Below are 26,487 nucleotides of genomic sequence, written 5' to 3' on the forward strand. Positions count from 1 at the left end.
ATTCCTGGTTCAACTGCTGTACAATTCAAGATTTCAACTGGACAGAACACAAATCAAAACATTATTGAGTCAACCAAAATTGAACGCTTTATTTGTTTCTCCTCAAATCATGTTATTGTAATTAACGCACATTAGTTCAAAGAGATGATGCATCAACTTGTATCGGAACAACATTGTTCATAATCTTGAATGGCAGAAAATGACATATCTACAAACTAATTAAATAAGATTATTTTGAAATAATTAACAGATATTGATCAAACTGGACCTGTAGCCGAGGATTCAATCGCGTGGATGTCATAAATTGTTGAACAGACGGCCTGGGTTGTCTTTGGTTAATTTTGAAAAAAATATGTAGGGTACCTCGCGCTATTTATTTCACAGCAAGTAGAGCATCTACTGCGTGAATCCGAACAACACAAAAGTGAATTTTGCCAGTCCCCTAATGTTCATCTTAACTATGTCTGAATTTCTACCGAACACACTCCTTACACACACACTACCATCCCGTAAACCTATTCATTTCCCCATTCGCAGCAAAATGAAAGAAAAACAAAAAAAAAAAAAACTGAATAAATGAAAACAATTCAAAGTGTAACGTCCCAGCTGCATGTCCTCCGAATATAACTGTTGCTTTGAAAGGTCTCTCTCAAAAGGGCCTTCATGACATTTATTAAACTTGGTAGGCTTCCTGTGTCCTCTTGAGGCCGCTGTTGAATCAAAAAGACAAACATTTCTCTTGTCAGGCTTTCCCCTAAGGAAGAAAAACTGCCACGTTTTGGTCGTTTACCTTTGTCAGTGCTCGAATCAGTCGCTGCAGGACGGCATCTTCTCTGTGTGGACACAGGCGGGTAACCTTGTTGACACAGCTCAATAAACAATAGATGGTGTGCTTCTGTGACTGAAAGGAGATGATTAATACAAGCAACTCATTGCACCGGAAATGGTTAGATTTTAAAATTCTGTTAAATCAGACCTCAGACCACTTCCCAGTGTTCTGTCCACTCCAAACAGAATTCAAGCTAGCCAGTCCAAAGGCTTTCCCTTACTCAATTTCTACTTACTTTTTTTTTTTTATTAGAGATGTGCATAAGAATCAAGATGATATTTTTTTGTGATCCAGAATCAATATAAAATGTCCCAAAAGTCATTTTACAAGTAATAAAAATAAAACACCCACTTCCTGTTGGTTTCTTTGCAAATAAGCTAAACATGAACTACAGAGGAAGTAGATTGACTATCAACATCAATACACCATAAATATAACAAAAAACAATATTCAATTGCTGATTGCGGACGATAACAAGTAGAGCTTGAAGATTCATCTCACATCTATTGATTGAAGCAGAAATCCTTGTCAATCAAACATCTTTGAATCATAAATCATGTTGAATCAAAACTTATTCTCAATCCAATCATACACCCAAATATCCGAATCAAATCGTAACGACGGTCAAAGATTGTCACACCTACTCTATTTCTTACTAGATAGGCCCGAGCTTCATAATGCAAGCACTACCTGTCATGAATAAAAGGATCCAATTATTTCAGAACTGGGAGATCTTTCTTATCAAATGGGTCTTTATCATTTTCAGAATGAGTACTTCGGTACCATGTTTGCTTATTGTTTTAACTAAGACACTTAACATGGAGTACAAAGGAAAATCAAGATGTTTGGTTACTTTACCTTCTTGAGCACATCAAGAGGTTTCTTGTTGCACCCCACACATCTCAAGCGGACTATATCCTCATCACCAAGAACAGGTTCCTGCGTAAAGATAGATCATCTATCTTGCAGTATTGAAACATGAATTTCAAATTGTGTTTTGCTTATAGTCCACTGACTGACTTTGAGCTTCTCAAGCCAGGTCCACAGCAGACACGCGAGAACCTGAGGATTCGTCTCAGTCACTAAAAGAGCCCAGCCACATTCACTGCTGTTCAGCTCCTCCTGTTCAGAAGTGATTTTGGAATTGGCATTTTTTATATAAAAATGCGCAGATGTGGGACTCGCACCTGTAGAAGAGATGATCGCTGCAGGATGGTTTCTTCCGGTGGATCTTGGTCCGCCATTGCCTTGGCAATAGCGCGAGCCATTGTGGTGGGGCGCCCTTTGCGTGTGCTCCTGCACAGCTAGAGAGGAATAATCCTGATCAGGAGCATTCACCAGACACTTTTTAATTTAAACACATCAATCCCTTTTACCTCAATGTTGGAACTGTACTTGGATTGAGTCTTTTTGAGCATACACTTTATCTTTCCACCAGAGTTTTTGCTTGGCTGCATGTCGTGTACATGAGAGTGGCTCTTGGTGATCAGGTGTGGTGTAAGTGCGGCAGCGTTGGAGCTTAGTAATCTCAGTTCCGGTCCTGTCGCATCCTCTGCACACCAGGGACTCTTCTCCAGATCCTTTAGAACAATTTACAATGGAATGAAAACGGGAAACTGCTTATTTTTCAGATATACTCATAATTTTTCCCATTAAAAATAATGAATGGAAATTGTTCTTGAATTTGTTGAGATTTATAATTTATTACCTAATAATTATGAAAAATTGTATGGTCTTTGAGTGTTTGAGACCTCAAAGGTGGGAGAGAAAAAGGGTGGCAAGGAAGTGGGCATTCCAAGGAGTAAGTTACATTTTGTACAGATAGCCTTGCTGTGAAAGGCTCATAAAAGTGGGCCTTTTTTCCAAATTTGTGGAGCGGATGTTTGGAAGCTATGAGTGAACCTTGGAAGCCTACCATCTCTCAGAGAGCAAAGGGAGAGGCAATTGCAGTATACACGTGCATAAGTAATGAGTATGCGGCCACTTCCTCTAAGAAGATAGGCACGAGAGTGACCGCGCATGCCATTTTTTGGACACTTTTTGACATCAGCATGTGATCAGAATTGTTCTAACTGACATGATTGAGTAAAAATCTGCTTAGCTTTGCCTGGTGGCAGCCAGGGACAGTTGGGACAGAGCCACTTCACAGAGGAAAAAAAATACCACACAAATGAAGTGACGTCTTCCCTAACAAGATGGCGATTTAGGCTTTGGATCACTGAAGGTGTGAAATTCAATCTCATTTACCATCATCTTGCTGAGGTCAGAGTCACTGTAGCTGCGCTTGTCCAGAAGAAAGTCCCTCTTCCTTTCCAAGAATCCCAGCTGCTCATCCCAGGAAGACACGGAGCCTGAGGCTGTCCGTGCGATGTTGTGATGTTCCCTCAGCAAGGGCAGGAACTGTTTGGACACCAGGGTCTCCCTCACCACTCCGATCAGGATTCTGTGTGCTGATCTTTTCTCTAGTTCGGCGTTTATCTCTGGAGCTGCCGGCAGTCCCATCGACAAGCAGGCAAGGCGCAGACACAAGAGGTACACCACCTGACGATATGGCAAGCGGGGGATCAGTGATGCTGTACAGTTCACAACACAGGTGAGATCTAAGTCTTGACCTTGGGAACGTTTCTGAGCGTTCGGGCTTCCTGGCCGTGCAGCAGGAGCGCCTGGCGGTTGAGGTGGTGCTGTAAGGTGACGGGGGATCCGTGTCGCAGGCTGAGGTCTGGGTACTGAACCAGCTGCGTGCTGAGTAGCCGAGCAAAGTCAAACACCTGGCTGATCTGCGCTCGAGTTTGGATGGATCGCGGCCTCTTGATGCGCACGTAATGGACAGCCTCGCTGGGACTTATGCGCAAAGTGTAGATTAAATAGCATGCTATTAGGACACCTGCGGAAAAGTCACAGTACAAAGTTGTGGATTGTGTGCCGCCACGTTTGCCGGGACACTACTGATGGAACCCAACCTGTTCTGCCAAGGCCTGCATGGCAGTGCACAGCAACCCTGCCTTCCCTCACTGCGAAGGCCAGCACCTTAACCCCATCTATTATGTTGACCAGGGAGGACACGCAGAAGTCTGGCATCCCAAAGTTGTAAAAGTAAACTGAAAAATGAATACACATGCATGGAAAATCCTCTGATTGGTGAGGAGAACCATACACTCATTGGCCTCAACACTTGGTAGCCAGTGAGATCCAACAAGCATGTTTATTACAAATCTGCCTCCAAATGGGGGGCAGAAAATTCCCTTGAACTATAAACGGGCTCTGTACTCTTCTGGGAAGGCGTTTAATCAGATTATGAAGGGTTTGAGACAAAGAAGGAAGAATAACATTGTCCTAAACGGCTACAATTTCCCATGGGTGGATATGGTGGTCTGGCTGTGTAAGGCCTGTGACTGACAGGCAATCTATGTATTTGTGGGCGTGCTCACTATCATCGAGAATATACAGGAACGTGGAGCTACGAAAGCGTGGAGCTGCCAATGAGGATTACCCCTTGGCATTGTGGGATAAAATGCTGTTTTTAGTATTTCCCTGACAATTCTTCCGTTGAAACATACTTGTAGGAATTGGGTCAGTATTGTCAAATCAGTTGAACGTTTGTTCAAACATACGTATAAATATGTTCCAGCGTACTTGAAATACTTTCAAACTTACTATAAACACTTCCGAATGGAGCTGCCAATATGGAGTAAACCTTTTTAACCGGCAAGCTCGTTTGAACATGACAGTGCTTGCAAGTATGATCAAACGTGTTTTCAAATACATTTAAAAGATTTTAAAAAGACTCAAACATACATGTAAATACAGTACACAGAAACGTACTTGCAAATATGTCCAAAGAGCATAGCATACACAGAATGCGCAAGTCATCAACCGAAGCCGTCAAACGGATGAAGAGAAAAAGAAACAGACATGAGAAAGCCAAAAAAAAAAAGCAGACTAAAAACGGTCTAACAACGGTCTCGGAGCAATGGCTTCCTGGGTTGCTGATTGGCTCATCGGTTCGCCATCATGAAAAATGTTTACTTTACATTGGCAGCTCTGCGCTTCTGTAGAACAGGTCCCAGCACGTGAACAGGAAAAGCAGCGTAGGAAATTGATGGGCGTATACATGACCAGGTGCGGTTTTGTTTTTGAATACAGCGTTGTATTCAACATTGTGGCTTTCGCTGGTTGTTCAATCATGTGTTTTGGAAATCACTAACCTAGCTGAGATACACATACAGTGCCTACATGAATTACACAGTATTTGGTGGGGTGCAGTTTTATACTACACAGTTTCTCACTGTCATTTTCCATGAAGGTCTGCGGTGAGTATGTGAAGCCACTTTGGGGGTCCAGGGGAGGTCCACAGTGAGCATGCTCACCTGGCATCTGCATGTTTATGATGGATCTGATGTTTAATCTAGGGACCAAGTCACATATGAGGAAAAACACAATGCCACACAACGTTGAGTATTTCAAACTCAAAGCAGTACCGTTGGAATTGCTCAATTACGTTGTAATTCTCAATCAAGCTTTTGGAAGGACGCGCCATGGCGATGATGTCATCAGTAACCCTGTGATTTCAGGTTAGGGTACATCATAAGTAACCAAACGCCTCCTTTTCTTGATGGGTAAAATGACAATATAGTCCTACCATGAAGAGAAAATGCCACGGATGACCTGCTGGTTTGCTTTCCAACACTCCGGTCCTTCGTAACGACAATCCACCCCTCCGCAAGCCAACAGACACAGCAGCTTGGGTGGGATCGCCTTTACCAGGTTTTCCCGAGCCTGGGAGTAAGCGGGTCGTGGAACTGGAATGCAGGTCTGCATCCTACACCAGGTAGGTGGTGCAACACCTCCAACCAACATTCGCCTGCACTACACAACTGTCTACGGGTCTGGTTGGTCAAGTTCACTCAACACTTACCTTTGGGAAAATGTTGGACAGAGTTGCTATAATTCCCATTATTCCTATTTAAACAAGGAGTGTGTAGAAGAAAAACCAAAAAAACAGAACACGTTTTCAATGCTGACACTCAGTTGCTTACAGACATGCAGACAGCTGGCCCATCTTTGCTAATCCAGATTAACGGTCATAAATGCATTAGACCAATTAAATAGTGCTTATACCGTAGATCCATATGCAAATAGCCAAACACCATATCTATGTCCTACACGCAAAACAAAAAAAGCCGCACGCACTGTTGTTTGGTACCTAACAAACGACCCACATTATGATCGTCGATTCTATGATACTGATGTGTTCGACTTTTATGATCCAGGGGTATTAGGAGCCCGGTTAAGGGGATCCATTGTCGTTCCGCAAAATAAACATTAACTGTGTCTGAAGGCATTTTTAATTGCCTCCTCTTAAACTATGCAGATAAAACGCTTATTCCTTTGGGTAAGAATAAGTTGAGGAGAAATAATTTCTTTTTAAATCTTTATTGCGAACCTAAACATAAAAACTTAAAAGCAAATCCTTGTTATAAACAACAACACATTTTAAGGTCTGCAAACATGCCGGAATGTACACCCTGCCAATAGTTTTTCCAAGATGAAGCAAAAAATAAAGCACATGGGCGTATGATACAAAATATAAAGTATGGCAAACATTAAAAGCAAAACAAAAAAGTACTATTGTTTCAAGCAAACAGTTTTAACAATGAGTACATAATGAATCCTTCTCTGTAGTTCAACAGTTGTTAGATCTGACAAGTAAGTGCAAGTGCAGACTTGTTATCTATTATAGAGAGCAGTTTACAATGAAGCCGCAAACTGAGCAAAACAGTACAAAAAAGGTCTTGTCTTTTTAAAACTGGCAAAAGCATCTTGGGAGGACATGGGAGAATCTGGAAGGCACAATGTTCCTTTTCGGATCCATTCAGCGGGAGGTCCCCCAGTGGAAGAAACCTGCAAGCTTGGCCGACCGAGATCCATTCACCAGAATTTCACAAAACCCATCCAAACACTACCTGATTGGAATCAAACAAGTGGTCAAGCTGCACCATTTTCATGATGATGCTCACAGATTGTTGGTCATACAATGGAATGAAAGTAGACTATGACAACCCCCTCCCCAATCAAAAACCAACCACAAATAAAACAAAAAACATACTGGCCACCAGCCATGTCCTCAACCGCTGGAGGACCAAATGTCGAACGTCCCTGTGAAAGTTCACTCTTTCATCCGAATCTACTTAGAGAGCTCTGCAGAAAGCCAGTCAAGTCCTTCATACAAGCCGTCGCCAGACGTGGCGCAGGCCGACTGAATGTGCCACTGCAAACAGCGAGGGAAAAAAAGGACAGGTCGGCATTCAAACTCTTATGACGCCTTCATACAAACGTTAGTGTTCCTTAAAGACTTACGTCTTTGCTTCTCAGCTTGTTGAGACCCAGCTGATCTGTGAGCTGGCTGATTGACAAGGCGTTGGGGAGGTCTTGTTTGTTGGCGAACACCAGCAACACCGCATCTTTCAACTCTTGCTCGCCCAACTGGAAGCACATCCATAGACAAACAATTTTTATTGGGCTGGAATCGTAGGAAAAAAACTTTCTAATAACTTGCTCAACGTACAGTAATTTAAACTGTCATGCCTTCCGCATTTATCTTAAGTATTTTGATACATAAAATCATTTTAAAGACTGAATTAGAAGCTAAGAAAAACATTCCCAACTCATTCACTGCCACTGACAACTACAAATGTCAAAGATCAATTTTACATTGACAGTTTTCAAATTGTTTATATTTTGTTTTCATTACTGCCCTGCAATGGGCTGGCAACCAGTTCAGGGTATACCCCGCCTCGTGCCCAAAGACAGCTGAGATAGGCTCTAGCATGCCCGCGAGCCTCCTGAAGATAAGTGGTCAAGAGAATTGAGATGGATGCTATTGTTACCTTATAGTCTTGTTGCTTACATAAATCATTTGATTAGACCACAGCATAAGAATGCATTACAAATTTACATTTTATTGTGCTTTATTAAAAGTATTTTAAATACATATTGTAATTCTGACTGTTGTCACTGACAAGTATTTCATTTTAATACAAAGAAAAGACTCCAATTCGGATTGTCTCAATCTGTCTGAGAGGTATTTTTCCAATTCAGGCATGTTTCTAAGGATCAAAAATTCCCACCATCTTGGAGAGCTCATCTGCAGCCTCGGTCACTCTTTCTCTGTCATTGCTGTCCACTACGAAGATGAGGCCCTGCAAAATAGATGACCACAAATCAAAACATGATTTCCAAAAAGCGCTTCTCCTGTTTTCTCCAAGGCTCTTAGACCTGTTTGTCTAAATGCAAAATTGACTTCAATCGGAAAGGAGGCCTTGACACGCTGATTAACAGAACAGAATGTTTTTCCCATAACCAGGTATATATAGTTCAGACCGGTTCAAGTGTGGCTTACCACATCGAATTCTACAACTGTAGCCCATGTCATGCACTGACACTAGCCCCAGCCCACTCCTAATAATGCTCCTCCAGATTTCTGAATGGCTGTTGCCTGACAATCTTATAAGGCTGCGGTTACCAGTCACTTTTCCAGCCACATTTTCCTCTTTGAACACTTCGTGTAATTTGTTACAGAGCTCTGTGAACATCCAGCTTCTTTCTTATGGAGCGTGTCAAGGATGAGACCAGAATCCCCCATGAATCTGAAGGCTACTAGAAATGGGTGAATAACCAAGATGACCGTTTACTGCCGTGTTAAAAAGTCACAGTTTAATGTGCGCTTTTCCTTTGTGTTCAATTTAGCCAAGGAGGTGGTTAAACTTAACAAAATGTGATTGGCTGCTTGCACAGTTGACTCAACAAGCTGCATCTTTGAAAATAATTGACATTGCCTTTTTGTGGGTGCTTTTTTTTATGTTCACGGCATGCATTCTTGTTTTAACACCTTTGGACCTAAGCACCATGTATGACGGCATGACACACTAAACCAAAAAATACACTGAATTTTGATAATGTCGCCCACTTCTGGGAGATAACTGGATGAAGCTTTACCAATTGAACTCAAGCTATGATGTCCTCCGTGTCTTTTATGGATCTTACAGGATGGCTCTCAAATTGTGATTTCAAAAAGGCAAACAAAAGTGCTCATTTTCAATCAAAAACACATTTTTGCTGATGCCAGTCAAATGAAATTGTTTTCTGTAAAGTTTTAAGGACTACAAGTGATAAAATGAATTCATCTGAAAATATGTCACACCATTATTTCAGATGATTTTTCAAAGTCTTGGGTGCAGAAGTGCGATGCAGTACAGTGGTACATATCACTATTGTTTGCAGAGTTGACTTAACAAGCTACCTCTGAAAATTAAAAGAAGATGGCAATCGCTTTTTTTTTTTAAAACATTCTTGGCATACAAAAAGGAGGAGGAGGAAGTCTTTGTTTAAATATAACTAACCAGTGACAAGGCACTGTGAGTTTCTCATAAAAAACAACAACAAAAACATGGCAGTGGAGAAAGGAGGCGAGTTTTTAAATGAATGAATGAATGTATGCATGCATGCATGCATTCATACTAAACATAGTACACATTTCTTAATCTGTCAAATGTTCAACATTTTCTTAAAACATAGACTTTAATTAAAAAAAAAAAAAAAAGTAATTCCAATAAAGTAACACCGCAAATTTTTTTGCTCATGTTTATCACATCGTCAGAATCTAATATGGACTCATGCCTAAGGGCTACGAAGCTAAAATGAGACCATTTAAAGACAGAGTAAAACTTTAGGTATTATGCTTTAATGAGCTTACAAGATTGGGATAGGAAGCTCACAATATTGTACTCGCTTGGTCATGCTATTCTAATTTTCACAAGTACTAGATTTTGAAGTTTTTGTCTTCCTGCCATAAGCAAAAAATAGCTTAAAATATCCCATTTTGTGTGTGGTCAACTAATATAACCTTCACGTTTCACCTTTCAAAATGAGTTATTGAAATATATGGACTTTGCCAAGAGCATGAATGGTAGAAATATTGGCCACTCCAAATTGCCCTTAGGTATGGTTATGAGTATGAATGTTTGTTCCTCTGTGTGCCCTCTGTGTCTGCGATTGGCTGGCAACCAGTTCAGGGTGCCGTGCCACCTACTGCCGAAAACGACTGAGAAAGGCGCCAGTAAGCCAGCGACCCTGGTGACGGCGAGCAGCTCGATAAAGTGCGTGGGTGGGATGGTGGTTGGATGGAGAGGATAAGCAGCTAAAGAAGTTAGTTAGTGAATGAATGGATGGATGGACTTTCCCTTCATATTTCAATTTTTTGGCATCCACCTCAATACTGTATGTTGATAGGCTTATACGACGTTGTATTGGGTATAATACATCATTGTTAAAATGTTCTTTTGACTTTTGTCAATTCTTGCAGTCGTAATTATTTTTAGAATGGAATCATTTTCATTTTCTGACAAAAATGCTTAGATTGAGTTTTTATTCGTTTTAAGACGTGCATTTTTAAATATCTGAGTATTTGTGAAGTGCAAGATGAAAAAAGGTCACAATGGTAAACAACAATCCAATTCACAATTAGAACTTCCATCCGTAAATGTTGGGGACACAGCAAAGTAATAGTAAAAAGAATTATCCTAAAACTGCAAGAGCTTGCATTTGACACACACAGACTGATGAAAATGAAGTGCATTTAATTGGGAAAAATGGCAAAAGGTTTTCACCCTTTACTTAAAGTAAATGGAGGCGAACAGGTGTATGCTAGATTGGACCCTACCAAGAGTTGCCGTTTCACTTTGCCCCAATGAGAACCATCATACCTGTGTGTTCTGGAAGTAATGTCGCCAAAGGGGTCTGATCTTGTCCTGGCCACCCACATCCCACACAGTGAAACTGATGTTTCTGTATTCAACTGTCTCCACATTGAAACCTGACAGCGAGATAAAATAACAACAGACCTAAACACAACCATGATCAACAGGTGAAACAGCTTACTGAAGATGTTTTTACCTATAGTTGGGATGGTGGTCACAATTTCTCCGAGCTTGAGCTTGTACAAGATAGTAGTTTTTCCAGCAGCATCAAGACCAACTAAATGCGAGAACATTGTGAAATGACAAGTTATAACAGCTGGCTAACGTCAACATAGGTCAGTCGTTACGTAACAGAACAAGACTTGCTAGCATAACGTGCCGGTTGGCTTCAGATAACAGGAAAGCGATTAATCTCTTATACTAAGTATCAAATGACGCGATCTGAAAGGGAGTGAACGCAACATAACAATGACTGAATAAAGTCGTTTAAAACAGCTAAAGTAAGACAGGTTAGAGAAATATACAGTTGGCGATAACCTAAATAGAACTCGACGGAATATCGAGATTCCGTCAAACCCTTCTACGTCGTCTAGAAAGCAAAGACTATCTTTGTAGTTTAGTTTATAAAACAAATATAACGGCATTAATTTTCGCTTTTTACAACACTACAGTCAGTTCGCGTGGTTAAGCTCTCAGTTCGGAATTCAATTTCAATATTTCAACTTTTCAACACAGCTGTCAGTTTCTCTTGGACTAGCGTAGAGAGCGGCTAAGCTAGCCGTCAACCAAGTTTTTTTTTTAACTCACCCATTAAAATCCGCATTTGTTTTTTGCCAAAAAGTCGACTAAAGACAGAAGAAATCGTCAGCCCCATGACTGCTTAGTGATGTTAGATCCTTTCACGAATGTTGTAAGCCTTCAAAACAGACAAAGACGTAGGAGTTGTTGAGAGTTGCTTTGACGAAAGACAGGAGTCCAGACCAACTGCCACGTCTGGGCCAACGTGGAACGCGTGACGTCGCCGTCGTTTCTTCTTCTGTGGTGTTTATTTGCGGTTGGAAAACTAGTTAAGAGTATTTCATCGCCGTTGATTGGACTGGAGTATGACATGATCAACCGTGCAGGAGTTTGTTTAATCAAAGATGAGCGCGAGAGATAAAGACACAACTACAAAATCATATCACCTTTAAATCTTTGGAAAGCCAGTTCGGATATGCCAACCCTTCCTTGCTTATTTCTTAACAGACCTGATGTCAATGGAATGAAGAAAAACACATTTTTTTCTTCATGGTAACAGAAAATATAAGAATTTAAACCTCAAATTAAAGGTGTGTCCTATACACAAGTGCGTCCAATATTTGGGTCATTATGGTATTTGACATAATGGGTGCGATGCTGACAGATTACTTTATTAATGAGAAAAATGACCTTTGCCATTGCTAATATGTTGTCAAAAACAGTTGAAGAATAGGGAACAAAAAAGATTTGAGTCGTCGTCATAAATAAAGATCATGGCTGTGATAGAAGACAGCAGTAAAGGATGAACGATTAGTGGCTTCGTCACCAATGGATGCTTGCCGTGGTTAAATGAAGAGGGGAAAAATGACAGACTAACGTTAAAATATTAAAATGTTTCCAATCATTTGAATCAGGTGTGTTAGGAGGGAAGCGTTGAAAACATGCCGGACACAGGCCCTCGAGGACCGGACTTTGACATCTCTGCCTTACGTCAAGGCTTTATGCCTGGCTTTACTGAAAGAGAATTCAATAACACTATATACTGTACCTGTATTGTAGTATCTTTCAAGGTTCATGGGAGACGTTAAGATACAAAGCTCACCTATTGTGTGTTTACGTCAAAGCATTCTCCTCTCTCTCGCTCTCTCTCTCTCTCTCTCTCTCTCTCTCGTTCTCCCTCTCCCTCCCCCTTTTTTTGTGGATGACATGAATATGACAAGTATTGATGCAACAATCTAGAACCCATGGCAACACATTCATTACAATATACTCTTTTGCTCAGGTGCTAACAAAAGCAACAACTGCAATAGACTGATCAAGTTTTAAATGGAGCGTGTTTAAGAAAATCACATTAACACTATTTTGATGCAGACATATTCCTTTATTGAGCAGAGAGCTGATATTTGACATTACAAATGTGTTGTCAAAAACAAGCGAGGAAAAGGGAGCTTCGATAGTAAACCCAGAAATACATTGACACCACTTAAGTTTGAAAATTTCACTGTATTGTTTTAACTGGAGACCCCTGTTGTGACAGGAGAAGACCAGATAAGTTGAGCTATTACACGTGGGTAAGGTGCACAGCATCTACAGCATCTTTGATGCATAGATACACATCTTCGTCTGTACAGGCTGCAGTCTGCCAAAGTCCATCTTAAAAAAAAGCGTAAGTTAGTATAACACCAATTTTAACACATTTTGAATACTGAGTTTACTTACCAGTGGTATCAATTTGTACACAGTCACCAGTAGCGGTATTAGGCTCAGAATTTGTTGTATCAAAGTTGAGAAAATCTTCATCCGAGCCATCAGTCCAGATGTAATCACCTTCCTGGAAGACAAACATGAATACGTTTGTAACCAATTTATAATAACAGGAATAAAGATAAAGTCTACTTAAATTTGCGTCGTAATTGTTTTTTTTTTTTTTTTTTTTACAATATCTATGGTAATCCATTTAGTTTGACCTATATTTGAATCACAAAGTATATCACAAAGCTGATATTTGATCCGACGCTTTAATTTATGAAGGTCGAGGTCACATGACTGCAATGAATATTAGTGAATTTAGAGATTTTAGAAGACTGAATTCAAGCCCTCTCAATGGATCTGACAAATGACTGTCTTGAGGTGGCTTTGATAATTAGTTCTCTTATTATCAAAGTACTGAACTCTACATGTTTTTCATCTGGTGACAAAACTGAGCCTGAAGGACCTTTTCATTTTGCTTTTGGCAAAATACTCGAACTGAACACAAGTGACAGGATTCAACCACAATGTTTGTACTGGTCGATATTTTTACCTCAATCGCATCATGGAGTCCAATCCAGCCTTCAGTGGCGTCACCGTTTGCCTTAATCACTTCAAGAACAAATGCGTTTTCCAAGTCACTGTGGATAGAGGCCAAATTCCCACCAAGAATATTGCAAATACTCTGTTGGAGAGAAAAAAAAAAAAGAGTCAACTTTTAGTCATCAGGAGGATCATGATGTGTAATGGAACTACTTCGACAAGGTTTTTCTTCCATACCTCTGCATCTGCATAGGTTCTCTCTTCATCCTCGTAGATGTAACATTTACAGTCCAACCGAGTCCACTTTTTAGGACAGCCGTTGTCTGTAACAGTTGTTATTTTATATGTTATGCATCAAATCTACTGTCAGTGTTAAAAGAAAATTTTGGTAATTAACAAAGGTATTGCTTCATATCGACCAACCTTTGTGTTCAATCACACGGCGAGACAACTGTGAAGAAGAAAAGTACATTCAAATCTGACTGCAGAACACTGACACATGAATATAGTAGTACATCAAACACCATAGTAAAAATCTTTACTTCGGTCTGCGTATGAGATTTTGACTTACGACTCCAGTCAAGAGTCCACTGATCCCACAAAGGAGGAACAACGATTGAAGAGGGAATGCCATCTGCAATGAAAGAAAAATAAAAAGCACTTATATAATACTCACAATATAACATTTCTCACAGTATAAGTCAGTGTTGAAAATGTGACATGTAATTGAGTTTCAGTAGTGGTATGCAAAGTTGCGTGAAGTTACCTTTGCAGTAGAGATGCTTGATGCTGACAAAGACAAGTCAGCTTTATATATGTTCAGTTGACAGTCTCGGAATGTTGAAGGTGTACATTATGTCAGTGTCACAAAGAAAGGGGTCGCAACAAGATAATAACTTGTTGTTAGTCAAGAATGCAACCAAACAATACAGAAAAATATACCAAGCTGTGCATACAGGTTTTGATTTCAAGTGAGTGCGTCACTAGTAACCCAAATCAAGCTCGAATAAAGGAGAAGAGAAAAAAAGAAAAAAAACAGGCTCGTGTCGTGGAGATACAGTAAGTTGGGAGTTATTGACGAAAGTACACATTTTCGACAGATGTCCATTTTGGCATTTCAACCTCCTAAAGGTTTCAGCTTTCATTTCCCACCAGTCAACAGGTTCAAATGGCAAGAGATTCAAGAGGCATTTTTTTTTCTTCCTTATTGTCATATGCATAGTAATACTACACAAATTCTCATTCCGTTCACTTCCCAGAGCAGACAACATTCCATAATCGACCAAATAATAAAGTAGGCAATAAAACAAAAACCAAAAAACGGTAATAGATGAATATGGGCTGTAATAATGAACCACTAATAAAAAAGTGACTGGTGATGAGGCAGATTAGTGCATAAGGGATTTGTTCAGAATCCCGAAGGCCTCGGGGTAGGAGCTGTTTTGAAGTGTATTAAAATAAGAAATTAGAAGATGATGCATACCATTGGAAGATGAATGTGGCCAAATTTCAAAGTCCTATTTATGAAGGATTTCAACTTGGCAACATTCATATTGCTGTAACTTCATCCATTTTTCAGATACCACGATGTATTACAACTGTACATTATATAAAATTCTAAAGGGAATTAAGTGTTGAATTTATCAATGTAGAACTTGCATGGTAGGTGTATTGGACACTCTAAATTGCCATTAGGTGTGATTGTTAGTGCAAATGGTTGTTGCCTTGTCCCCTGCGGTTGCCTGGCAACCTGAGCAAGATGTCCCTGCCTATTGCCCAAAGACGGCTGAGATAGGCACAAGTAAGCAAGAGAACCTAGTGAAGATACTGTAAGTGGCTAAAAATGGATTGATGGCTGGATGGCTGGATGGATGGATATATCAGTGTTCCAATATTCACTTTCAATGACATACAGTAAGCCTGGTTTGGCAAAAATGCATCACATATGTATTTTTATTCATTTTTTATAGTAAAGTTATAACTCAGCTTTGCACATAAATGATAATGTGCCATAGTCCCACTATGTGAAGATAATGCAATGATCACTGCATATGTTTTTCTGAAAAAACACGTCTAGAACATAAAATGAAAAAGAAAAGCACAACCTTCTTGTGCCAAGGCTCATCATAACATCTTAACCGCTTGCTGTTTGTAACCTCAAAACACGTCCAGATCTTTCTTAACTGTATCAGGCAATACCACATCCCTCTTCCAAGGGCAATTCGTTTTCAAAAGACATAAAAGAACACTGAAAAAAAACTTGTATCACAAGGTCCAAATGTCAATCCAATCCTATTTTTCAAAATGACATTCTTTAACAAATACTGTATGTCTTGACCTTGTTACATGGATAATATCTAGCAGTGTATATCCACACAAATATCAACACTCTTCACAAAGTTGCCAGTTGAGTTTAGTCTACGTACAATTCTACCGAAAATGTGATTAAGAGTGCAAAGTAGGGATATGATGTTTATTTTTTTGCCCCAGCATCTTTGTGGCCTTATCTTGCAACACACAAATTTGCTACATAAGTTGCTGTTTTTTTTTTTGGGCAAAATTTGAAGGGACAGTATGTATCTAGTCTTTAACTTTTTGTTTCCGGTATCTACCCTCAACATTTGAGGGAAATTTCTTGCCAGCTTTGAAAGTAGCGCTGCATTGTTGAGTAATTACATGACGTACACAACTATGCTGCTCTTTTTGTCATATACAAAAAGAGTGAACAGGTAAGACTGGTTCATCAGAATGAGTCTTCAAAAATATGTGTATTTAGTTGTGCTGTATGTTTTATGTATAAAGCACTTTCAGTCAAAGTTTTGTACTAACGAATAAAGGCATAGGTACAAACGCAGGTACAAGCAGGGCCGTGCTGGAACGGAAACAATAGTTGCTGCAACCTGGAGGTCTGCCGATAATGGATGTCACCCAATCTTCTGCTTCTCAAACTCAGTAAATCAGAGCTATTAATAATTGGCCCCGCTCATCATTGGTACTTACAGTATATAGAACACTGCTCCAAGTCTTGATAAATGTACTATTTCCCAAAGTGACTCAGCAAAAAACTTTGGCGTGATATTCGACTCAACTCTTACTTGTCAAATGCACACTCGGAACATTGCAAAAACGTTGTTTCATGCATCTGTCACGTCCTGCCTTGACCACAGTTATGTATTGTTCTTAGGTCTTCCCATGTCTTGCATCAAAAGTGTGCCGGTACACCTGAGATGCGATCTCAGGATTTTGTTACTTATAAATTGCTACCTGCCTTAGCACTTTCCTATCCGTGCATGTTCCATCCCGAAACCTTTGGCCACAAGACGGCTGTTTGTTAATGATCCAGAGAGCCAAAACAAAGTCCTCAAGATCACAGACTTTTTCTATTTGGGCTACTGTGCTCTGGAAAGCCCTACCCACGGGAGTGTGAGCAGCTACCTCAGTAGAAATATTTAAAACCCTATTATAGACACATTTTGATATTTGTGCATTTAGTTAAACTATTTGACAGCAGCTTCCTTCTTTAAACAGGGCACTTCCTTTTGGCCTTTTGACACAAGAGTGTGGAATTGTACTTTGTATGCATGTCAAACGACTAGGTCAGCGGGAGGCAACTCCGGTGCAAAAGAGCCGCTATCTTGCATGTATTCAATGTCTTCCTTCTATAACACACCTGATTCAAATGATCAGAATCATTATCGGGCTTCCGCAGAGCTTGCTGATGAGCTGATTATTTATATCAAGTGTGATGTAGGAGAGAGACATCAAAAAAATGCAGGTATGCGTGCCCAGAACCCACAGGGGCTTGGTAGAGAACATGCAAATTACACACAACGAGGCCGGAGTGAGCTGTAATTGAGCTCGGGTCTCTGAACTGTGAGGCAGTCGTGCTAACCGCTCATCCACTGTTGCCGCCCTAACTTTTCATTTAAATTGAATCAATACTAATACCACCAAGATGATACTAGGGCACATTCGGGCACATTTCGTGTAGCTATATTTACTTTAGCATACTGAGAACAGTACCCGGCTGATGTTCATACCCAAGCTCACTAATTATCATAACTAAGATAATTAGGCTTGCATACCAGCCAAACAGTAAGAACTGTCATCACTGTGTCACAGGTGCTTTCTGTGCCTTTGTCATGAACCCTATGGAGTATTTATGTGATGAGTGTACCACCAGTTATGAATCTTGAGCGTCACCAAATAACTGTAATTACTCTGTCTGTTGGTGACATGGAAAACATTTGAAATTCCGATAGACTAATTCCCAGCTATACTGTCCTCTTGTATCTTACCTTTCGGTTTTTTAAAAAAAATTAAAACACTAATGTTGAACAAAGAAAACAACACAATCACTAAAAGATACAAACAAAATATGAATACAAATGACATGAAACATTAATATTTAGTGGTTGTGTAATATATAGGTTTATGGCTGGTTTTCAACTAATGTAATAAAAAGCAAAACATTAAAATAAATGCTTTATGATCATGTACTCCAAGCAACATTCAAGTTTTCTTACCACCACTACTAAAATGTCTACTAAATGAGCAATTTCATAGGTTGACTAATTGCAAGAAAATATTTTTTAAGTTAGATTGTTCTGACAGGGATATATTTGCCAATTTTGCCATCTTTTCTTATTTTAGGTAAGTGTTCATCACTTTGTGTTCAGTACAGACAGTACATATAGATATTCACATGCAGTTTTTCTAACAGGAAAAGACTCTTCAACACAACATTTTTGTCAAGTATCAAACCTATGGTATTAATTACAGTTATTTGACGGGATGATGACATTGATCGTTGTGTGAATGGTTGCCTTCACTGTGATACTTTGTTCTTATGCAAAAAATCTTTGTTTTAGAAGTAAGGTATTATTCATCTTGACATTTAGACATCATACAGTATATACACATATGTATAATCATACATGCAGTCACTTTGATTTAGGATACTTGCCAAAGCATCTCAGTAGAAATTCCTACATTTCCAACAAATAGTTGATCTTACGTCCAATTAACAAAGGAATGGCCAGAATTCATGATTTACTTTTTAGTTATAGTTATAATTTGGCATGTACTTGTTTTTTTTTTTCATATTTCTCAATTTCACCTGCTTTTTTTTTTTAATTGCTAAGCATTTTTAACGTAAAATATATACCTAAAAACAAGCTTGACAGCTTCGGTAGGTCACATCTCATGGCCTGAATAATTGACTGAATGACAGTCAATTATGGGCAATAGACGTGATGAGCATCATTTTTTTTTAATCAAATGTGGAAAGTACTTCAAAAGAGTTCAAGATGTAGTCATAAACCATCATGCATTACTGTGACAAAGAATTCAATACATTTCAAGCAACACAGTCAACTGGTTTCAAATGGAGTGTAAGGGGGAAAAAGACAAGCATGTTTTGATGCAGACAAATTCCTTTATTTACCAGGGAGATGGTCTTTTGACATTGTAAAGGTTTTGTCAATAACAATTGAACGAGGGGAAAAGAGAGAAATGTATTATTTAATCCCCTTAAAATATAGACACCGCAAAAATGACAGGATGACCTCATGAGCGATTAGTAGAAGGAATGATGCACATCTTTGATGCAAATGTACACCTCCTCGCCTGTACAGTCTGCAGTTTTCCAAAGCCCATCTTTAAGAAATAATGTACAGGATAGGTAAGTAAAACAGCATTATGTTCTTAGAAAAATCTGGTCAGTGATTTTACTTACCGCTCACTTGAATTAACACACAATCACCAGTTGAACTATTGGGCTCTGAATTTGCTGTATCAAAGTTTAGAAAATCCTCGTTTGAGCCATCAGTCCAGATGTAGTCACCATCCTGGTAGGATAGCCATATTTGAACCCATCACACGTGAAGAGTATAAAGTATACGCCCAGTGTTCCACAAAATCCAATATTATCCACAAAAAATTTTTGGTCAGAGCCCCATAATAAAATAATCATGCCAAAAAACATTGAAAATAATTTGAAAACAAATATGAATAAGTGAAGTGATAAGTAAGCAGGTATTTTTTTATATAGTTATCCCTCTCTTTTTTTTATTAATTAAAGACCCACTCAAATTATTTTGTTCTTCTTCCATGTAGGACAGGAAAAAAAAGGAACAATTTTTGAATGAATATTTTGATTGATCTTTTTTATGAACTGATTGCATTGATTCAGTACAACCAAAAGAACTATCACTATTGGGGACAAGAACACTGTTCAGTCAAGTTACTCCTCTGCCTGCATGTTGGGTGCTCATTGGTCTAAAGATGGACCAGTAGAAGTTCCATTTCCACTCCCAGCTGACATGTGTGTGGTAAAATTCAAATGAACTAAGAAAAGAATGTGTCACTTCATGAAATGATCTGCTCTGTCACATTTGATTTTCTTTTGATTGAAACATTTGTGAATGGCACAACACTATTTCCAAAGAAAACCTCTATGTTCTGCTTTGTTGAAGGACTAAACTCCACACCTTCTTGTGTTAATCTGTGGACAATACTCACCCTGGAGCAGGAGTTTGTTTTTTAGAACAGGAATGTCCAAACTACAGCCTGGGGGGCTTTTATTTTGGCCACCCACAGGTTTATACATGGCCCACCATACTATTTAAAAAAGTGATAAATCATTTTGATGGTAGACACTAGAGCTGTGTATTGCTTCTTAAAAGTGTATTGCAATATATTGCAATACAGAAAAAGCGTATTGCGATATGTATTGCTATATATTGGGCATTGTTTGTAAAAAAAAATAAATAAAATAGAATGACTGAAAAAACAGAAGGAAATGATTAGAATAGACAAATTCTATTTCTTTTTCTTCAAAAGCCACACACCATTGAAATATACGAGCACAAATTAAACATCCTCTAAAAAAAAACAAAAACGCAGCATGTCCACAATTTCTTTCAAGCATGCTCTTGACTGTGTTAATATGTCCCCAACAATTGAGAATACTCTTTCAGATGGCACTGATGTCGTGGGAATACACAGATAGCACTTTGCCACACGTGCCAGCACAGGATACTGGTGACACTGCTCTTCAACCGTAAACAAAACAGATCTGTGACGTCATACGCGTTGGAGGACCCCCCCGCCCTCCCCCAGAAATCTTTTTGTATAATTTATTAGATACAGTGAAACGCCGAGATACGGTCGCTTCTGTACAGCTTTTTTCTTCATATTACGAAAATTTCTGATCTCATAAAAGAAACAAAACAAAATAAAAACAAAGCAACCCAGTTCTGGATTTTACGGCAAAAAATGTTTCTACCTAAACATGACAGGATTCATTCAATCTGAACATTTTTACTGGTCAAAATTTCACCTCAATCGCATCATGGAGTCCAATCCAGGCTTCTGTGTCGGCCCAACTGCCCGCTTCGATCAGTGCAACAATAAGTGCATTTTCCAAGTCATCGTGGATGGAGACCAGATTTCCTCCTAGAAGGTTGCAAACGGCCTGATGGGAAATGAGTAAAACGTTGATTTCTTTTATTCAGATCTGCTAGACATTCGGTAAGGTGTTTTGAGTCTGGATCAAATTTTTCTACCAGCACACATATGGATCACTGATTGCAATAGTGACAAACTGGTTGATAACGACATCACAACTATTGTCTTCCATACCTCTGCATCTGCAAAGGTCCTCGCTTCACTTTGAAAGATGTAACAGAAACAGTCTAACTGAGTCCAGTCTTCTGGACAGGTTTTGACTGCAACACAATTATTGTTTTAGTGAAGAAAACTAGGTCTGAAATCAACTGTCCATTAGAGCAAGTACTGAGTTAAGACCAACTTTTCAAATGATTCACAGGGTGAGACATCTGTGAAAAAGAAAATCACATATTAAAATTCAACTGCACAACACTGATATGATTACACCAATAATTTATACATCATTGTGAACGTTTTGATTTAAGTCAGTGGGTGAGATCTTGTCTTACAACTCCACTCAACATTCCACCGATCCCACAAAGGAGGAACATTGAGCAAAGAGCAAATGCCATCTGCAATGAAAGAAAAATAAATAGAAGAAAAATACTTCAGAATTCCAACAATAAATATCAGTTTTTTTTTATTTTCATCTGTCCGTACGGAACAAAAATACTGTACTGCTATTTGAAAAACAAAAAATGTCAGTGGAATTGGGTTTCCAGAATAGAGGGAAAAGTTGTGCGACATTACCTTTGCAGTCGTGATGCTTGATGCTCACAAACACGACAAGCTGCTTTATATATGATCAGTTGTCTTGGAATGTTGAAAGTGCAGATAATGTCAGTCACGTCAGAGGAGGTCCCGCAACAAGGAAAGAATTTAAGTCAAGAATGCAATGTAACAATAAAGTAGAACGGCATTTATCAGTGTCTTTGCAAGATTTTGGACCAAAGTAAGTCTCTAACAATCCAACTATGTTACTAATGGAAGTAGAATGTATGTTTATGGTAGCGTTAACCACAAATTGAATCCAACTCGAAAACACAGTATTTTCCTGAGGAACATTTCCACGCCATGAATATTAGGCACACACACACAGAAAAAAAACAACCTCAAACTAAATGCAGCAGTCACAGCATGTCACTTATTGTGCTGTGATGATGTGTGATGACCTTTGACAAAAGGGTTCTCAGGTGTCAGAAAATAAAAATTGGGTTATTCATGTATTCAAATTTCACACTTAATTCCCTTTATAATGATCTATAATACATGGAAGTACCACAAAAATTAACAACATTTAAATGCTGCTTGGTTGACATCCCACTAGTTCCAAAGCAACCAGTACCTCAAAACCTTCAGGAAGTGTTGAGAAGCCTAAATCTTGAGGGGCATCATTTGCCAAATTTTACTTTAGTTTACCACGTTCTTTAGTTTTACTATTGCTACTTGTGTGTGTGTGTGTGTGTGTGTGTGTGTGTGTGTGTGTGTGTGTGTGTGTGTGTGTGTGTGCGTGTGTGTGTGTGTGTTTAATGAGGTCATAATACCTTCATGGGATTTAAGAATTTGGTGTCAGTAGAGTTTCCATTAAGTTTGGCAAGATAGTTTAATGATATTGTATCATGAATATTGAAGCTAGCAAAAAAACAAAACAAAACAAAAAAACATTAAAATGCTGACATAATATTCTAGAAGGTGTAGGGGTTGAGGGGGTTGTGGATCCAATTGCAGGAAAACCAAAATTCACAAATATGTAAAAAAGGAAATGAGGCACTTGGAAGAACAAAACCCGAGATTAAAAAAGTCCAAATCAAATCTAGTAACAAATAAAACACGGAGTAAACGTAGCACCAAAATCAAACAAGACAGTACACAGGAAAACTAGGATGCCAACCAACAAATTCTGGTGATAGTGACAACTCGGCGGGGGACATCAACAATTCGACAAGAAGTCGAAGGAACACCTAAGGAACTAAACACGAATCAAGCCTACGAGACAACGATGAACACCCGGGCACAATTGGTTCAGGGAGCTTGACAAGCAAAGTTGGACACAATAAAACAAGACCAAACTAGACTCAACAACAACAACAAAAAAGAAACCAACTGAGACACAGAACATGACAAATGCTTTGATTGCTTAACACTTATTTGTCTTTTTTCTCATTCATCGTAATACAAAAGGAACATCTCAAGTCACGTCAACTGGGGCGGGGTATAGCTGCAGATGGCAAAATTAGTCTTTCCGAAGCTCTGAACCTTTTTGAACCACAGTGTCATAAAGTGCTTCACTACTCAAAGCTTTATTCAGGACCCTTGGATGACGTCTATCGTCTGTAGATATCTTTGTGCATTTGGATTCGCCATTTAAATAAACCCCTGCAAATGTGATACACTTCTTGTGTAAAATAATAATACTCACCAACAGCAATTCATAATGTGGCAATTAATCATAAAAATTGAGGAGCAACGTTAATCTTCATTCTATAAATAGATCCTGCCTCCTGCACGAAAATGTCGGGCAATTCGTGTCAGATTTAAATCAACAACAGGCCTAGAAATTCTATCTATTTACAACTCAACTGGAAAGCATGATTATTTAGTTTAACCTCCAGAAACAGCAATTCTTTTTTTTTTTTTAATCAAACGTTGAAAGTACCGTAATGGTGGTTATCACTGCTGTCATGAAAAATCATGCACTGCTTTCATTATCATCATGACTTAAGTGTATCTTCAGTGCTCAGAAAGGGAGAAAAATGTTTATCAAGAAAAAAAAACACCTTTAATATAACCAGATATTTGTGAGACTTTACAGTATTTCTCCTCAAAGCCCATTGATTGATTTGATTTAGGACATTAAGAGCAATAGCTTGAAATTGAGTCTGGAGGGGAAAGTAAAGAGGCAAGTTTTGATGCTGAGAGATACCTTTTATTTAGCAGAGAGATGCTCTTTGACATTGCAAATTAGTTGTCAATAACCACTGAACATTGTATGAAAAAGAAATAAGTTTAGAGAACCCCCCCCCCAAAAAAAAATGAAGACACCACTGAAATTTGATACTGTCTTTTTGAGTCGTCATCATGAGTAAACGCTATTGTGGGGGAAGACAGTACGATACAATGCGTGACTAGTGGGGGTGGAAGGCAAAGTTACGGTGGACATCTTTGATGCAAACGTATACGTCCTCATTTGTACAGTCCGCAGTGTTCCATTCTCCATCTTTAAGAAATTGATGTGTAAGTAAAACAGCATTCTCTTCTTAGCAAAATTAGATTGTTTTTTTTTTTTTTTTTTTTTTACTTACCGCTTTCGGCTATTGCCACACAGTCACCAACTGCGCTATCAGGCTCTGAATTTGTTGTATCAAAGTTACGGAAATCTTCATCTGAACCATCCGTCCAGATGTAGTCACCATTCTGGAAGAAAGATACATTTGATTAGGTCTCATGTGAATATAATATTTCATCATCATTAGAATCAAGTTTGTTTTTGTGGTTTGATTCTGAGGTAGGAATTTGGAGGGCAAGGTAGAGAACATACTGTCATTTGCAGTATCTTCTCATGGAATCAAGCCTCCTTGGCTTAATTTGGCTACAAGATTGAGTGTGGAGGACACGTTTGTTTTGTATGTGGCAAAAATTGTGACACAAAAGTGACAGATTTGAATGAAAAAGAGTTCTGCTCTGTTTGACCTCAATGGCATCATGGAGTCCAATCCATCCTTCGTCGTCGTCACCACCGGCTCGAATCAGTTCAACCACAAGTGCATTCTCCAGGTCATTGTGGATAGAGACCAGATTCCCACCAAGAATGTTGCAAACAGCCTAATGGGAAAAGAGCAATGCATGGCTTGAGCCTGGACCAAAATTCAATCGACCGGCAGATACATCGTTGAATGTAATAGCGGTAAACTGATTGGCAACTACATCCCACAACTACATTTTCTTCAATACCTCTGCATCTGCGAAGGTCCTTGCTTCATCTTCAAAGATGTAACATTTACAGTCCAACTGAGTCCAGTCTTTAGGACAGTTAGTGTCTGCAACACGATGATTGTTTCAGGAAGAATACAAGACAACTTCAATCAAGTTAATCTGTTGTCGCCGCTGACGAAACCTGAACATATGTTCTTTTGAAAATGTAATGTGTTAATGCTACTTACTTTTTGAAATAGTCGCAGGAAACGACCACTGTGAAGAAGAACAGCCGCAATGTTAAAATTCAACTGCAGAACACTGATACTTGAACACACCAATAAAATAAATACCGTAATATGTTCTTAAATTTAACTTACAACTCCTGTCAAAAGTCCACTGATTCCACAAACGAGGAGCAACGAGTGAAGAGCAAATGCCATCTGCAATGAAAAAAATAACAAATAAAAAACAAAACATATTCATAACCACATTTAAAAGAGGTACCACGTGAAGCAAAAAAAAAAAAAAGTTAATAGTGAAAAATTGAGCTTCGGTCAGAGGCTGAACATTTGAGGAAAGTTACCTTTGCAGTCTTGATGCTTGATGCTGAGAAACACCATGGCCTGCTTTTTATATGCTCTTCCAACAGTCCTGGAATGTTGAAAGTGTAGATCATGTCAATGCCCCATCAGACGAGATCCTGCAACAAGAAAAGAACTTACGTACGTCAACAATGTAACCGATAATTAAGTAGAACAGCTTTTACCATTCTTTGTCATCCTTTGCAATACAGGTTTTGACCCCCCAAAAAAAACCAAAATCCACGTTTATGGAGCTCAGAGAGTTACATGAGAAGTGTGTGTCTACATGTGTGTGTGAGTGCGTGTGTGTGTGTGTGTGTGGGGGGGGGGGGGGGGGGTATGTTCCTCATTAGGACAAAAGAGTTCCTCGTCTTTCCGAGGAACTTGCCCGTCCAAATGACAAAGCTTTTCGATGTCGTTTAAGAACCACCAAGACAGCACTATAAAGACTCATTTCCGAACACACAACATCCCTGCTTGGGTGGAGGAGAAAGATGGATTTCTAGTCACATTTTATGCGCAACTTTATGGACATGTCTCATTCGTCGCACTGACGAGAAATAGATTATTATCTATAAAAACTGTATAAGTATGCCTAAACCTGTATCATTTTTAACATTAACAAAAGAAAAACAGCAATATAAATAAACTTTAAACAACCGTTTATTATTTTGTTTAAACAGGTTACAACTTAGACTAAAACAGAAAAAAATAACCATGTGCATCAAAGGGCCTGAAACTAAAAAACAAACAAACAAAAAGGATGAAAAAAATTCTTATTTTATTGCAATTAGACTTGACATGACAAAAAATAAGCCTTTTCCCTGGGGTTATCTGCGCGCCCCCCTGGCCTTACGCCCCACTATTTGAGAAGCACCGGTTAACGCAACAAGGGGAATCGTCCCTCATAATGAACAGAAGCAAT

The 26,487-nt window shown here is 39.0% G+C and overlaps 5 protein-coding genes across 11 annotated transcripts; all 5 read right to left on the reverse strand.

Moving 5' to 3' along the window:
* Window positions 1–61: 61 nt before the first annotated feature.
* Window positions 62–5,884, reverse strand: LOC148422267 (protein tyrosine phosphatase domain-containing protein 1). 3 transcript variants are annotated; one of them, XM_088418001.1, is made up of 13 exons: window positions 5,745–5,884; window positions 5,469–5,628; window positions 5,308–5,388; window positions 5,116–5,234; window positions 3,790–3,927; window positions 3,442–3,713; window positions 3,077–3,370; window positions 2,206–2,409; window positions 2,017–2,133; window positions 1,850–1,951; window positions 1,688–1,768; window positions 791–901; window positions 62–710 (listed from the first exon to the last, which is right to left on the reverse strand). In XM_088418001.1, the coding sequence occupies exons 3-13, from the start codon at window positions 5,364–5,366 to the stop codon at window positions 588–590; spliced, it is 1,620 nt and encodes a 539-aa protein (XP_088274127.1). In that variant the 5' UTR covers window positions 5,367–5,388; window positions 5,469–5,628; window positions 5,745–5,884; the 3' UTR covers window positions 62–587. The 3 variants fall into 3 exon arrangements, with proteins under 3 accessions (XP_088274127.1, XP_088274125.1, XP_088274124.1); XM_088417999.1 differs by having other exon boundaries at window positions 5,469–5,605; window positions 5,745–5,878; XM_088417998.1 differs by having other exon boundaries at window positions 5,469–5,878.
* Window positions 5,885–6,246: 362 nt separating this feature from the next.
* On the reverse strand, window positions 6,247–11,594 carry LOC148422268 (ADP-ribosylation factor 4-like). Its single transcript, XM_088416802.1, has 6 exons — window positions 11,392–11,594; window positions 10,781–10,861; window positions 10,591–10,700; window positions 7,957–8,028; window positions 7,187–7,312; window positions 6,247–7,097 (listed from the first exon to the last, which is right to left on the reverse strand). Exons 1-6 carry the CDS (start codon window positions 11,456–11,458, stop codon window positions 7,014–7,016), a joined length of 540 nt encoding a protein of 179 aa, XP_088272928.1. The 5' UTR covers window positions 11,459–11,594; the 3' UTR covers window positions 6,247–7,013.
* A 1,289-nt stretch (window positions 11,595–12,883) lies between these two features.
* Window positions 12,884–14,248, reverse strand: LOC148422269 (galactose-specific lectin nattectin-like). The gene is made up of 6 exons (XM_088416587.1): window positions 14,186–14,248; window positions 14,038–14,065; window positions 13,852–13,937; window positions 13,625–13,756; window positions 13,042–13,153; window positions 12,884–12,975 (listed from the first exon to the last, which is right to left on the reverse strand). Exons 1-6 carry the CDS (start codon window positions 14,246–14,248, stop codon window positions 12,884–12,886), a joined length of 513 nt encoding a protein of 170 aa, XP_088272713.1.
* A 4,807-nt stretch (window positions 14,249–19,055) lies between these two features.
* Window positions 19,056–23,673, reverse strand: LOC148422270 (galactose-specific lectin nattectin-like). 5 transcript variants are annotated; one of them, XM_088417797.1, is made up of 8 exons: window positions 23,486–23,673; window positions 21,817–21,879; window positions 21,576–21,638; window positions 21,428–21,455; window positions 21,259–21,344; window positions 20,957–21,091; window positions 19,352–19,463; window positions 19,056–19,272 (listed from the first exon to the last, which is right to left on the reverse strand). In XM_088417797.1, the coding sequence occupies exons 3-8, from the start codon at window positions 21,636–21,638 to the stop codon at window positions 19,193–19,195; spliced, it is 504 nt and encodes a 167-aa protein (XP_088273923.1). In that variant the 5' UTR covers window positions 21,817–21,879; window positions 23,486–23,673; the 3' UTR covers window positions 19,056–19,192. The 5 variants fall into 5 exon arrangements, with proteins under 5 accessions (XP_088273923.1, XP_088273924.1, XP_088273921.1 ...); XM_088417798.1 differs by lacking the exon at window positions 23,486–23,673 and adding an exon at window positions 23,057–23,467; XM_088417795.1 differs by lacking the exon at window positions 23,486–23,673 and adding an exon at window positions 22,611–23,467.
* A 518-nt stretch (window positions 23,674–24,191) lies between these two features.
* LOC148422271 (galactose-specific lectin nattectin-like) lies at window positions 24,192–25,709 on the reverse strand. Its single transcript, XM_088416597.1, has 7 exons — window positions 25,565–25,709; window positions 25,359–25,421; window positions 25,227–25,254; window positions 25,018–25,103; window positions 24,757–24,888; window positions 24,369–24,480; window positions 24,192–24,283 (listed from the first exon to the last, which is right to left on the reverse strand). The coding sequence occupies exons 1-7, from the start codon at window positions 25,655–25,657 to the stop codon at window positions 24,192–24,194; spliced, it is 606 nt and encodes a 201-aa protein (XP_088272723.1). The 5' UTR covers window positions 25,658–25,709.
* Window positions 25,710–26,487: the final 778 nt, after the last annotated feature.

Source organism: Hippichthys cyanospilos, chromosome 6, assembly GCF_059441005.1.
Source record: "Hippichthys cyanospilos isolate Australia breed blue-spotted pipefish chromosome 6, RoL_Hcya_1.0, whole genome shotgun sequence".
Lineage (NCBI taxonomy): Eukaryota > Metazoa > Chordata > Actinopteri > Syngnathiformes > Syngnathidae > Hippichthys > Hippichthys cyanospilos.